The sequence below is a fragment of the Heliangelus exortis genome, chromosome 16, assembly GCF_036169615.1.
Source record: "Heliangelus exortis chromosome 16, bHelExo1.hap1, whole genome shotgun sequence".
Classification (NCBI taxonomy): domain Eukaryota; kingdom Metazoa; phylum Chordata; class Aves; order Apodiformes; family Trochilidae; genus Heliangelus; species Heliangelus exortis.
Genome location: NC_092437.1, coordinates 6,424,858 through 6,439,519, shown reverse-complemented (window position 1 = coordinate 6,439,519; position 14,662 = coordinate 6,424,858). Strand labels below are relative to the sequence as shown.

Genomic DNA, 14,662 nt, shown 5'->3' with positions numbered 1-14,662 from the left:
CATTTTTCATCCTTGCAAGTCCTTTGGTAAGTTAGAATGAAAACCCTCTCTAAGTCCTAACTGGGTGAAGATACACCAAATTTAAAAACTACTCTTCCAGCTCCTGCCAGCAAGATTCAGAGGAGCCTTGTTTTCTTTGGAGAAAAGCTACTTGGGGACCAGATTTCCAAATGAGGACAGGTCAATCCTTACCCAAGAGAGCCAACGCTCCATCTCCCCAGAAAGAAGAACGGAAAGGCTTTAAATATAGAAACAGGAAAGACTATCTGGATTCATATGAGGATGCAAGGTCAAAACACAGTATCGTCCACTTCCTCAGGCTCCCGATCCCAGAACAGCTGGGTCACAGCCCCACAGCATCTCCCAGCCTCAGCCATGATCAGGGAAGCTTAAATTTCAGGGGGAACCACACCCCATCCTTCCCCAAGAGGGGAAGCAAAGCAGTCACTCCCACACCAAGATCACAGAAATGCTTCCAGTTAATTTAAATTAAGTGCATTGGAAAATAAAGCTGCAGTTCACTGCAAAAGCTGCATGTTCAAGGCTATGGGGATACAGCTGCATGAGTTTTGCATTTTTCACCTGTGAGTGGTTACAATTGTAGTAAGAATCACCCCTTCCCCTGCCCAGCACCCAGTGGTCAAGGGCTGCACAGAGAAAGGGAAGTGCAAGCGCAGGGCAAATGGCTGCTCCAGACACCTTTTGAATCATTCAGAGCCTCTGCAAACCACAGGTAGGTCTGATTTTACAAATGAGGGCAATGCTGTTCCTTGAACTGGTCCCATTACTAGGGCTCCTCAACCCCCATCTCCTTGGCTGCGTGTGGACTGGATGCAGGATTTCATCAGGACATTAAACTCAGAAGCTCTAAAATCACTGTGCAAAAAAACCAATTATGCCTATTTTCGTAACAGCCAATTTAAGCTTGTATTTAGGTCCCCTCATATACCCCCACGTTACATAAAGCATTTCTTCCACTTGAAATGTAGCTTTCTAAAGGCCATTTTGCTTAATTTAATAGATGCTTAACGTGGGTCTGCAAATCTCTAGAAGCGTAACCAAGGAAGACACATGGCTGCAAGATACAGCGTGATCCCTTCCAGAGCAAACAGAATAAGAGGGGATGAAAAGCATCTCCAAACACATGAACCTGCTGTGACTGGAGTGCACTTGTGATCTAAGAGCAGCAAAACCCCAAGGTCAAGTCAAAAGAGAAATTCCTGAACATCTGCACGTGGCTGTTAACCCACTCGAGCCCAGCCGGCGCTCCACAGGCTGCACGGCAGGATGGATCCTTCCCTCCATGCAGAACCAAATGAGCTGAACTGAGCCCACTCAGGCATGCTTCCCTTGCATTTGAAAGAGCTATTTTCTGAACTTAAATACATGCAGTCATCTTTAAAAAAATTAAAAATCTGCACTAATAAACAGCTCGTAGTGAAGCTATTAAATCCAGGCTGTCCCATTACACTTATTATTCCCTACAATTCAGGCCTGGATGGCAAGTCAATGGATGCTGAGAAATATTTATCAAGAAAACCCAGGAGAATTATGAGGATTAAGAGCTATCAGCAAGACAGAGCACGTTTTCTATCCCCATAGTTTGTTCTGCACCTTCCTCAGAGCATGTGGGACCCCAGCCAGAGACTTCTGCTCCCTCTTATTCTGAGCCCATCCCTGACATATCAACAGGACAACCAGCACCTGCATTCACAGCAAAAGCTGCAAAAGGTGTAATTTGTATATACTACCACAAATAAGTCACACTAGAGAAATATAAAACATTGATTGTATTACACACCAGTGATCAGTATCATGAAGTGTTACACACCTTGCGTGTGCCTGAGCACACTGGAGAGGGAGACACAGAATGAAAAAATGCATCTTCCAATTCAAGCAAACTCCCATTACAGTAATATAACTGTAACAGTGAAATTCCTGTTTATTATACAGGAAATTATTGCAATTTTAGACCATTTTACTCTGAATTGTGTGAAGCAAGTGTTCATAAATCATGTTGTTCCTTAAGTGTACTAAAGGTAGCACCTAATAGGCCCGGGTGCCTTCAGAGCTCAGTGCTTAAAGAGTCTAATCTGTATATGTTGGTCTAAGTTATTGAAGCCAAGAGACTACCCTTGGTGAGGTGGAATAATGGTAGAAAGAATCACAGAAACCCCAGAAAGATCAGGACCTGCTCTTCCAGGAAAGTATCTGAGATACGATACCGAGCCCTGGCAGCCCAGGCCAGTGCAGGGTACACTGATGCTCTCCAACTCCCAGGGTACCAGCTCTCCTTACACCAATACTTATGAAGAGCACAGGCAGACCCAGCCTGGTTTCAAGCCTAATGCGTGCACTGAGAACAAGCCCAGCCCTGGGTCATTTATGCTGCTGAGCTGTGAGTTTCATCCCATGGCTCCAATGGCCAGAGGTACCCCCAGCACCATGGGACGTACAGCCAGCAGGGTGTGGGGGGCTCGGGGAACAGCTTTTTTAAAGTAAGAAATAATATTAATCGTAACATTAAACACAAACTATTAAGAGAAAGAATTTCCAAGCTCACTCATTGCAGAGCCCAGCCTGCAGCAGACCCGCTGGCCAGCAGCTGCAGCAGCTTCCCTGGGACTCGTCCTCAGCAGCTGAAGCCATGGGTGCCTGGCACACAGATGGAAGAGGCAGCAAGCAAATTCAGGAGGATGGTTGTAGGGACTCAGGCTTGGAAATGTTAGTCTTAACGCTCAGCAGTTAGATGTCTTTTGGGAATTCATCCAAATGGCACTGCTTCCTTCCCACTTGCCCTGCAGGTAAATCGAGCATGTGGCTTACACAATCTGTTGACTTAAATAAAGCAAGGGCAGAAGAAGAAAGCTGTTCAGACATCAGGAGAGGCTCATCAGTCCTGTGGGTGAAAGTCTGGGTCACTTCCCCCTCTACAGCATGCTTGGGGTGTCAGCCAGGACCCTGTCTCCCTCCATGAGAGCACCTGCTGCGAGGGTGCAGCAGAACTGGGCACAGTATTCAAAGTGTCAGTAAAAGGACAACAACGACATGTTGCCAAGTTCTTCCAATATTTTTGGCCAATGCAGATGCTTAAATTCAATTTACAGAAATTTGAGTACATGAGCTCTGTGCTCCAGTCAAGTCCTTTGAAATTAAACACAACTGAGCAGCGACTGAACGAATCTCTCAGGTAGACAGGGCCACAGCTGCTTCCAAACCTCCCGGTGCTGGTCCACCTGTGCCCCAAGCTCACCTCCAGAATAACACTCATCCATCCTGCAGACATGAGATGTTTCTAAAGCACTGTGAGATCACCACGTGCTCTGCAAGCACAAGATGTTGATGGGTACAAGTATGTCAGATGCAAAACCAGCTGTGTAGTTGTGACTTGTGTGTTGTCATTGCAGTGTGTGAGACTGAAGAGCAGGCAGGCACTGGCAGAAAGCAGTCTGCAGTGAGCCCACCAGCTGCCCTCAGCCATACACCCCAGCAGTGCTTCTTGACCCTAATATTTTCTATTCCTAGTCTCAAACTCCCCCTTCTCACAATCAGCTCAAGTGTCAGCCCCAGAACGCAGCTCCTCCAACCACAAGCAGTGCAGGAGCAAGCTGCCTTCCCCAAAGCACAAGACTAAAATCTGAAAAAAGCAATTCTGACAGGGCTGCAGCCAGGGCCCTTTGTTAGCAGAGCTACAAACGGGAAAATTATTTTTCACAATTAGTGAAATGGGACAGAAATGGGATTGTAAGATACAGGTTGTTGTCTTCCCTCAGATTTTCTAGCACCGAAGATGCATTTGGAAGGAAAACCAACACATCTGACCACCGCTGTCTCTACTAAGATGTTGCACAGCCATTCTGCTTGGTGTGCAAATGAGAAACCCCACCACTGATCACCACCAGCAAGTTAATTAAGCACTAGACAAAATTCTGCATGTAAAGCATATAATGACTGAGGTCTGCAACAGCAAGGAGCAGGACTTTGTGACTACAAATACCCACAGTGCAAATTAATGGCTAAATGTCAAGGAAGGTAGAAGAGTCTATGATGGCAGTCATGATGGTGAGCTCCCCAAAAGGCAAGCTAGACACCCAATTCATCTCTCATATCAGACGTATGTTAACATTTAAATTGGACCTACTGTTGTGATCTTCAGCAATGAGCAGATGTGGTTTTGAGTAATGGTTAGTGTTACTTAATCAGTTGTATTCACTAATGCAATTGACACCTATTCCATCACCCTTAATACACCCACTTCTTTCCCCGATACCATAAATAGATTAGAAAAGTTTCTGCAGATGGCCATGACCCCATTTGTTTGTGCACTTAGCCATGTATGAATCACTCTTGGCTTGTAGCAGCACTCTGGAACTACTGAAAGATAACTAGTCGGCACAGACACCAATAAATGAATCATGCTTTCCACAAGACCAAACCTTTGGGCTTTTACAGACTCCAATTACAAAGTAAGAAGAAAAGAACAAAGAAATTACTCAGTCTATTTGCACAAAGTCATGCAGAGTTGATTCATAGTTTTACAGAATTATTACTGACAATCATTTGTAGGGGGTTAGAGTAACAAACCAGCTACTTAACATATTGGACAGAATGGAGAGATGGCGAAGAATCCCCAAACCACGTCCTGCATACATTCTTGAAAAGTAGTATTGATTTTTGTGCAAGTACCTCTTTTGATTCTTGGTATGCTCCAAGCCTGAGGGTTAATCTGCTTTCATTCTCCAAGGCTAAATTGTGCTTTGCTGGGTTGCTTGGGCCAAGTTCACAAATGTGGGAAATCCTGTTGCACCTGCCGAGGTGCACAGACCTCACGCCAGCAAGCCAACCAGCACAGGCACAATTAACTCCTCAGCACTGCAGGCACGAGCAGGGTCTCGTGAAAGGGTTGCACAAGTGCCATGTGCAACACTTGCCTTTCTCCAGGCACATTTTTGAATGTAAGATGCAAGTGAAAAAAGAGCCAGCCTGAGACATTTTATTAAAGATATGTGCGAGACCGAATCCGCTGAACACAAATGTGTGAACCATTTGAAAGCACTGGGGACATCTACCAACACTGACAATTTGTGAGGCAAGTTTCAAAAGATGTGCAAGGTACCTTTATGTAACACCACAGCCTGACAAACTCTCATACTGCACACAGAGAAAAGAACACCCTCTTCTAGGTGGTGCACAGGCCTAGTCTTTGCATCAATGAAAAACTGGAAGTACTTGGAGAAAAAAGGGGATACTGTATGAACTATGACCTCAGCAATGCTACCCCTTGCTGTATGCAGTGAAAAGGCAGTGTGAAGTTAGGAAAATCTGAAAGTGATGGTAGAAGTTGGTGCCAACGTGAGCCTGCAATACACACCAGTGCACTGCCTGTAGCACTTCTCAACATGTCCACTGAATTCACAAGCCTCAGGGCCACGCAGCCTCACATGCTCCAAATCAGCATCCTATACCAGAAGAATATGCAGAGTAACAAGGATAACATCCAACTGAACAAAGTCACTGACAGTTTGCAAAGAATGTAAGCTAATGTATACACAGTGCTGCTTGTCAAAGGTCTTCCAGTGATGCCACCCGCTGTATGTAACTCAAGACCCACAGGTTAATCCAGCTTGCAGACAAAACTTGTGCTCTCTTCTACACACCAGCTGAACTTGGTCCACCAGAGAGCTGCCAGCCTGGTACAGTTTAGAGTCACAGTTCAGGAGAGGCCAAAAACATCACCACAGGAGCTACCACAGCTCTAAATCAGCTTGGGAAAACTGCTTATTTGTCTTCACCCTTAAGGCTGCTATCTCCCGAGAGGAACAAAGCCTACCCCATTACAAGAAGGAAAGATGCAAGATTTAAATGAAAACCTTAATAAAAATTCCCAGTTCCTACCCTCTCTCCTACTCTACCCATACTACATAAATTAATGCAACAAGCTCAAGAATATGTGGGCAACCTTTGCCCTCCAACAAGAGTTTATCTGAGGATGTGCTGTAGATAGAAGGGGAAGAAAAACGTTCCCAGTAGCACCATTACAGCAGCACCATGCTGTCTTTAGAAAGCTTGAGACTCTAGAATTACAACCCAAGACTAAAAGGATACATGTGCTGAATAGTAACATGTCCTTTAGAAGGAAAAAAAAAAAAAAAAAAAGCTAAATCAGGAACCTGCAATATTAGGTGGATGCTTCGGTAAATACTGTAGAATGTACTGCAGAAAAAATGCTAACGCAAGCTTAGGTTTCATACTGGAGATATTTCAAAAGATATGCAAAGCTTTGATAGGATATAACATCTCTACTGATTTCCTTTTTGGTGTAATCATAAATTTACCATAGTAGCCAAAAGATCTGGGATGAACTACAAGTTCTAGCTGGCTCCGAAGCCAACAAGAATAATGTGTGCAGTTACTATTTTCTCTCAAAACATACCTCTGCAAAACTGACTTAATATGAGAAAAGAAATAGTGAAACTGTCATTACAAAGAAGTATTTAAAATGCAGATCAAAGTGCTGCCTTAGAAGCTGTATTCCTTGCCAAATCATCAAAGCTCTCTTTACTCTCAATAGCTCCCCAAATCCTCTGATTTGGATGATAAACTTCTACTGTGGAAATTTATCTGCTTTTAAAAAAAAAAAAAAAAATAAAACCCAAACCCCACAACTCCTTTCTCTGGTTACCAACTATTTCATTAACCAGTTCATTTTGAACTGCGTTCTTGTATTACTAAATCAATTAACTTCCACTAATGCATTTATGCCTGTACACAGACACTGCCCTGATACTTTTCCAAGTATTGAGAACTTGTCAGCTTGTATATGGCCTCATCCTGCAAGTGCCGAAGTACCAACAGCTCTGGGAGCTTATTCCTGCCACGGCAGCACCGTGCTAAATGCCAGCATTGCTGATACACCGCTCCACTGCACCTGCACTCACCCATCACTCCTCAAGGAGCTCCGAGACCACTGTAATGCTCAGTGCAGCAAGAGTGCAGCAATGCAGCAGCCCACATAATCAGCTCTGAAGGACAGAAATGAATGGTCAGATGCTGCTCTCCCAGGGGAGCCTTGTCCTGAAATTCTCCCTGTTCCTCTCTGGGGCCAGACTCAGCCGCGCTGCTCGCAGCAGGAGCGGGTCTCTGATGTGTTTCCTCACCTGGGATCTGCCCAAGTGACCTACCTTCTGCCACCCGAAATAATTATAAAATAATCACCCAGCAATTTAGTCACAGAGACGGGAAGAATACCGCATAAAACATCCCTGTCAACATTAATAATTCCTTTGCTTTATGAATGTCTGGAAGTGTGCTCATGGTGTGAACCAAGTTTCCACTTAATTGCAGCAAAGGACCTCTCTCCTCACAGGCTTTATTGCTTTGATGAAACATGCCAACAACATGCACCATGTACCAGAGAACTTGAGGGATCCGATAAGACAAACTGCACGCCATGCACGGGATCTCCTTCCAGGAAGCAAACTGGTAGTCAGCTTTTACAAGACACACCATTGCAAATAATTGACCACTTTTAGCAAATCAGGCTTACCAAATTCTGATGGTTGCTATTACCTGAAACAAGATCAACAGACTTGACCATACAATGAGCTACTCAGGAAAAAAGATGGATTGTAATTACTGGCTCCTAGTGACACCATGTATTTTGGTACTTCCCTTGGAAAGGCCTTCCCATATCCATCTATTTATAATGCAGTTTTACAAATTAATTCTAAAACTGTGTTTACCCAACTACCAGCTCTCAGGCCAGGAAATCTAAAAATGTTAGTTATTTGGTGAGCAACAGCAAATAAAAATATGTAAGATCAGGGATCTGAAGTTACTCTTCTCTCCATCTGCAAAGCAAGCAGCAGTTTGGATAATTCAATATCCTCAAAATTCAGAAGTGATCTCAGACCATACCTTGGGAATTCCTGTTTTAAGGAAAAGAATATGGTTCCATGTTCCCACACACTCTTCAGTGCCTGTCACCTCACAACCACAATCTGAAAGCATACTAAGTAAATAAAATGAAGGCATCCAAAGGCTTATTCAAGGGGTAGGGATACCTTCACGGCAGAAGGTAACAGGCCTTAATGTGTCAAACATCGTCCTCTGAATATGCTCTCAAACTGACTGAAAAGAAAGAATTACCTATGTAATGTCTACATCTGCATGATGTTTAATCACCTCTAAGTATACAGGATCATCTCTGGTGCTGTGTGTGCCAGCCCTGCTGTACAGCACAACACAATCCAAGCGTCCACCCAGAGGAGAAAAAAAAAGTTGGACTATTCCCCCCCATTTTCTCCCGTGTCTTTTCATTCTCCCATTGAACACCAATTATAAAACATTAGATAAAAATCACTGTCTGAGGGCACAAAATAAACTATAATTTTAAGACTGCTGTGCTGTCTGGGCTCAGGGAATTAGGATTTTTCCTGCTGCCCTGGCTGTGAGAGATGGGACCTGCAGAGCTGGGACTGCAGTCTGGCAGGGTCTCCAGGGATGGCCAAGGGCACACAAAGACAGTCCTAAGGCTACTGTTAGCAAAAGCCATCCATGCTCTGCTCCTCCTGAGTCGTACCTTGGGATGCTGACCTCAGCAAAAAGCAAGGCTTGTCATGGAGACGTGGCCGGAGCCAGACACGGGGACCTCCCTGGCTGGGCTGGAGTCAAACAGAAGTACCACGAACTGAGCACACTCTGTGCAAACACTCTCTGGCTTTGCTACAACGCTGGTAGCAGCTCTGGCTTCCTTCTGTGTCCCTACCTCCTGGTGGAAAACTTGCATGGAGGAATAAAGAAGTACATGGTTATTATCCACTCTGCCCTGGAAGACGCCATGACTGCCGTTGACACAGTGTCAGGAAAGAAACGTTATTTGCCAAAAAAGCAGTCTGAAGTGGAAAGGAGACGTGATCCCTGGTTGAGCCATCTGCGTTTGGTTTGTTATTAAACCAAAGAATGTGAAAACCTAGAAGTCCTGCCTGGACAGAAACCCTCTCTCTCACGGTTTGCTCACTCCATGCCGCTCAGACATCGGCATCAGAGAGCTGCTGCCAGCCGAGGGGAACAGCCTCACCTCCCAGGGGAGACCCAACAGCACCTCTGAAACTCCCAAATGCTCCAGCTAACACTCCTGCATGAGCAAAGCCCCTGCCAAGGGCCACCCTGCTCTCATGCCCTGCGGCTGAAATCATCCTCCCACAGGGACTCCCGGGTGCCGTCAGTGGCAGCATCCTCATCCTTGGCACCCAAACCCCCTGGAGAAGACCCCTGGGGGTGTGAAGCAGCGCTGGCACGGGCATCACCCCCCCCCCTCCCATGGCAGCGGGCAGGCGCTGAGCTGGGCAAGGAGCGGGGAGGCAGGCGTGCTGCCCTGCGCCAAATAATTAGTTATTTACAGACTCTTCCGCCACCACAATCACCCCTGACCTCTTTCACCCAGCCGAGGCGATTAAGAGACCACTGCCGCAGACGTCTGGCTGCTTAACACCACCCGGCATATTGGCACTCGGGCCTCGGCGGTGGCGGGCGAGACTCCGCGCGCGCCCCCGCCCCCAAAAAGCCCTTTTATAATCCTAATCTGGGAGCGCCACACACAGAAACCAGCTGCTTCCTTCCACCGCAGCGCCGCAGCCTGCCATACGGAATAAAGCCTGCAAAGAAATATTTTTGGGGGCTCAGTTGTAGGGTTAACGTAATGAGAGGGTTCAGTTAAAAAGAGTTTACAGTCGTGCCGCCTCCCCGAAGCGTTCCCAGCGTGGTAACTTTTGGCTAGAAAATAAAATACCACCCGGTGGCTGCTGCTCTGAGGTTCCCTCAAAATCGTGTTAGAAAGATAAACGAAATCAAGCAGTCGGTGAGGGGAGAAAGATGTGTAATGGATTTACCTCGGGGAGGCTCAACTCTGTCCTTTCCACTGAACCCAGGTGGAGGAAGCGATCAGGTAACAGCCCCTGCAGTGCAACCAAAGCCCTCCTGTAGCACTGAGGTGAGCTAATGCTGCCCACCATTGGCAGGGAATAAATAAATAAATAACACTGGCGATAGAGAAACCTATCTGAAAACAAAATTAGGAAGGGCAGCATTAAGGGAGCTTGAGCCAAGGCTCCAGGGAGCAAACGGGAACTCGGTGCCTGAGCGTCAGGACCACAGAGCCCAGTGGCTGACACAGGGGGATGGGTGCAGTGTTGGCAGAGGACAAGCCAGGGAAAGACCTCAGAAACCTCAGGCACCAGACTCCCAAAACACCCATCTGAATTCAGGCAACGTGTCCTCCTGCGTACTCCACTGTCCCCAGCCTCCCACACACCCCTGTCCCTAACTGGCACCTGCCTGTTACCAGGCCTTCACATGCTAAAAAAAATAGGAAAATTATAAAATACGCTATTTCTAAAAAAGTCAAGGAATTAAATTAAAAACCTGAATTGTTCCAACAAAACCCCATGCCAAGAGTTAGACTGGAAAAGAAGCTCTTCTTCAAAAGACATTAGATATTTTAATCCACAACTTTTATCATAACCATGAGCCTTGATCAGACACAAAGTAAAGTCTCTCATCCTTGCAGTTCTGTGGGGCTGACACAAAAAAGAACTGTATCTTCATTATTTATACACTGCTATTGGTATGCACATCTAGCCTGGCCTGTTAAAGTCAGGGAAGAATAATGGTCTATTCAGTACCGGTAGTGTTAATAAAATCAGGCAAATCCAGCTTAGTTTTGTCTGAACACGAATGAGATTAAATCAAGATTAAATGTGCATACAGTACAAAGGGTATGGTTTATGCTAAAATACAGAATGAACACGTTTCAGTACCCAGTATACAAATGCCTACAGACCTTCTCCAGGACTCAGACACCTGAATTAAACAACAATGAAACTGGAGAAGGCAAAGGCAGATGACACTGGACAAAAGCCATCCAAAATACCAAGGGACAGATGCTGGCTCTAAAATACTGCTCTGCAACCCTGATGGAGGTAACGGGGCAAATCCTGTGCTAGCAGAAACAGGCACAGCTCAGCTGACTTTCCCCTACACACACCGAGCGCGAGCCTACCCCACGGCAATGCCAGGAATATATGCAAAATCAAGACTCTTTCCCAAGTTTTCATTTTGGGCCATTTTGCATTAGTCTGTGGTGGGTGTAGATTTCACAGCACAGATCAGCGGGTTAAGCAGGGCACAATCCTGACAACCCACCCTGCCTGGGATGCCTTGAAGCTTCCCTTTACAGAAAATACGATTCACCTTAAATTGCCAGAGAAAACAACTCATTTCTCTTTCCTCAGCAACACTCCTTCTCTCTCACCTCCACGCACTTAATTTCCAAGAGGGGCAGAGCAAACAGAAAAGTAGTGGATATTTAGGTCAGGCACTGAACTCGCTGCTAGTCTGCGAGGGCTGAAAAATATTAATAAGAAAAGGCAAATAGTCCTACATGACAAAAAGCCCCCAGGGGCTGGAGGCGGGGGGAACAGGTTCCCACATATAAACCCTACTCGGGTCTCCGAAGCGCAGTGCTCCCCCCACCCCAATAAGGAGAGGAACCCCGATTTATACCGGGGTTAGGGAAGACCCCCGGGAGGAGGCTCGAGGGTCGGGCCCTCCAGCATCATCCCCCGGGAGGAGGGAAACGCTCGGGGCAGGAGAGGCTGCACCAGCCGGAGCATCGCGGGGGCTGCGCCGCGGGGGAAGGGGCGAGATGCGGGCAGTGATGGAGCCGGGATGGGGAAGAGCTGGGATTTCACACACCCGATGCTGGGAGGGAGAGCGGGGAACGGAGAGCCCGGGAGCGGCCACGCTCCGCAAGCAGCCCGGGAAGGCTGTGCCCGGGGCCCGCGGGGCTGTGCCCGGGGCCACTCTGCCGGGACCCACCCGCCCGCCCCCGGTGTCGCTCACTGTCACGCCGTGTCACACCCGCCCAGACACCCCAACAGCAACAGATGAGAGATAAGAGCTCGCACGTAAAATAGGGAAAAAAACCCCAAACCCAAATACTCAGAGAAAGCCCACCGCAGCCAAGGGTCCCGGCGCTGCCGGGAGACCCCGCGGAAACTTCCCTGCCCGAGGCGGGGGCACGGCGGGGCCGCCGGAGCCTCTTGCACACCCGCACCCTCCCGCACCCGAGGAAGTCGGGGCCGGCCCCGCGGCAGCAGCAGGACAAGTACTTACTGATCTCCATGCTCTGGAACAAAGACCTTTTGCAGTTGCATGTGCAGGACACATTGGGCTGAATAGCTACGGCCGTGCTGTTCAGACCCATGAAGTTATACATTTAAAAAAAAAAAAAAAAAAAAAAGAAAAAAAAGAAAAGAAAAAAAAAAAAAAAAAAAAGGCGACGGCGACACAAAGAACTTCACGGCCGCCGAGCGCTCTCCGGGCAGCACCACATAAAGCCGGGGCTCCTCCTCGGCGCGGGGGGGGGGGGGGGGGGGGAGCGGGGGGAGGGAAATGCAGCTGCGATCAAAAATTGGAAATAAAAAACCCAACCCGGCGCGGCGCAGCGCCCCCCGCAGCGGCTCGGCTCGGCTCGGTTCTGGCTAAGCTCGGCAGGGCACGGCACGGTTCGGCTCAGCTGCTGCTCCGCGCCCCCTCCGGCCCGGGAAGCGGCTGGGCTGGGCCCGGTGTCCGCAGCCCCTCACTTCTGTGGGACGCGACGCGGTGGGAGCGCGGTGGAGGAGCGCGGTGGAGGAGCGCGGCCCGCCCGCTCCTCGCTCCTCACTCCCCGCTCCCGCCGCTCCCGCCCCCCGAGCTCATTCACGGCCACGGGGACGCGGCCGCGCGCCGCCGCCAGCCGCGGGCGGGCGCCGTGACGTCAGCGCCAGACGGGGACTGCCCCCCCCTTCCCCTTCCCCCCCCCCTTCTCCCGCGCCGGCGGGTGTCCCGTCCCCGCAGCCCCGGGTGTCCCTGGGGACAGCACCGGGTGTCCCTGGGGATAGCGCCGGTCTGGCGCTGACCGCGGGGCAGGGAGCGGCTGTCCCGCAGCAGGGGGCGGGTGGGATCTCGCCCACCCCCAGCGCCATTGAACCCGGTGTTTTATCAAGGGCCCGGCACCCTCCCCCCTACCCCGCCGCCACCCCCGGTCCCGGCTCCCTGCACCCACCGCTCCCGTCCTCCGCCCGCCCCTGCTGGGATCTCGCGGGGAGTTTGTAAATCAGCCCTAAAAGCGTCCGGATTTTGGGCACCCTGCGGGGAAGCCGCATCAAGCCCGGCTCAGCCCCACGGCGCCCACCGACTGCTGAGACCCCTTCGGCCGCAGCACAAGAGCTTTCGGCTTCCCCACATACTGCCCAAAATGCACCGTTTCAAAACAAAAGGGAAAAAAGGGGACGTTAGAAAAGAAACTTGGGAAGGGGGGGGGGGGGGAAACTCCAAAGTACCAATTTGGCCATGGCTGAACTAGGTGCAAATTCTGCAGTTGGCTCCAATTCCAATGATGCTGTTTTCTTCTACAAAGCTCAGGAACTATTTCAGACAGAGAAATTCCCATTTTTGTTTCAATCCACCTGCTGGAAAATGGAGCGACCCCATAAACTTTGAAGATAGCAAAAAGGAAAAAAGATGTCACCTCCTTCCTGAGTGCTCTGTATGCCAAGTTTTAGTCAAGGCAGATTTTTCTTTTTTTTCTTTCTGGGAAATAAAACCTGTGAAAGCAGGGGTTTACAATGAAACTGCTCAAACAAGGTTAACTACAGTGGTGTGAAGTAGCTGCTGTAATACTTGGTGAATCCTGTTCCTGGGAGATAAAGACAGCATCAGCTACCTTCCAAGGAAACATATTTTCCCATTACTTTTGCTGGCTCTGATCTACAATTTGGAAGTATCTGAAAAGACCCTGGCCAGGCCCGTGGTCCCAAGAGATGCTGCTGGGAAGATGACACCAACAAAGGGACAGGCTATGAATGCCACATGGCAACCCAAATCTTGTGCAAAGCTGTAAAAATTACACCAGACAGACAGCATTGAGAGTCAGGTCAGGCACAGTGATGCTCACCAGGTTTAGCCTTTATTTCCCCCCCCCCAAAAAAAAGATGGAATTTATGTCTACGTGACTGCTTACAAACTAACATTAAATACACACCTGTGCTTTACTCCTATGGCCCCATCCAGTCCTGTGTGAAAATGCCTGCAGAGAAGGAACAAGGAATTGCCAGGTTGTTTAATCTTTTACTCTTTGCCACTTGACAGATGGTAACTCCCAACAATTACTAATCCAAAGGAAACACGGAAGAGGATCTTGTGGCTCGGATAGAAATGAGCTTTGAGACATTTGTGCTTCCCAGTGCTGAGCAGACGTGAATTATGGTCTGAGAGTCACTCCCCAGACATGGGGGGAGCAGCACCAGGGGCAGGACCAGGGGCAGGGGTTAGTGTGCAGGCCTGGGAGAGGAAGGACAATTATCTGAACAAATCTAAGCTAGGAAATAAAGCATTTCCAATCCTGTTTTTATATTTTGTTCCCAGATTCTGTTTTCTCATTGATCACGCAGAAGTGGTAATTCTTACTGGCCTCTTGGCTGATTTCCTTCAGGTTGATCCTGGAGTTCCAGTTTCTTTTATGTCAGGCAAATCTCTAGAAATGCTTTGGGGAAATGGGAAGCAGCATTAGCCCTGTTACAGGGACACAGACCTGCGGGGGGTGGGAGCATGCAAGCCCCAG

The 14,662-nt window shown here is 48.4% G+C and overlaps 1 protein-coding gene across 2 annotated transcripts in view; it reads right to left on the bottom strand.

Moving 5' to 3' along the window:
• The window catches only part of PMEPA1 (prostate transmembrane protein, androgen induced 1), a 50,243-nt gene extending 37,453 nt beyond the window's left edge, over positions 1–12,790 (bottom strand). The window contains exon 1 of one of the 2 annotated variants that reach the window (XM_071759447.1): positions 12,175–12,790. In XM_071759447.1, the coding sequence (XP_071615548.1) occupies positions 12,175–12,277 (103 nt within the window). In that variant the 5' untranslated portion in view covers positions 12,278–12,790. The remainder of the gene's footprint in view (positions 1–12,174) is intronic. The other variant, XM_071759448.1, reaches the window with a different exon arrangement.
• Positions 12,791–14,662: the final 1,872 nt, after the last annotated feature.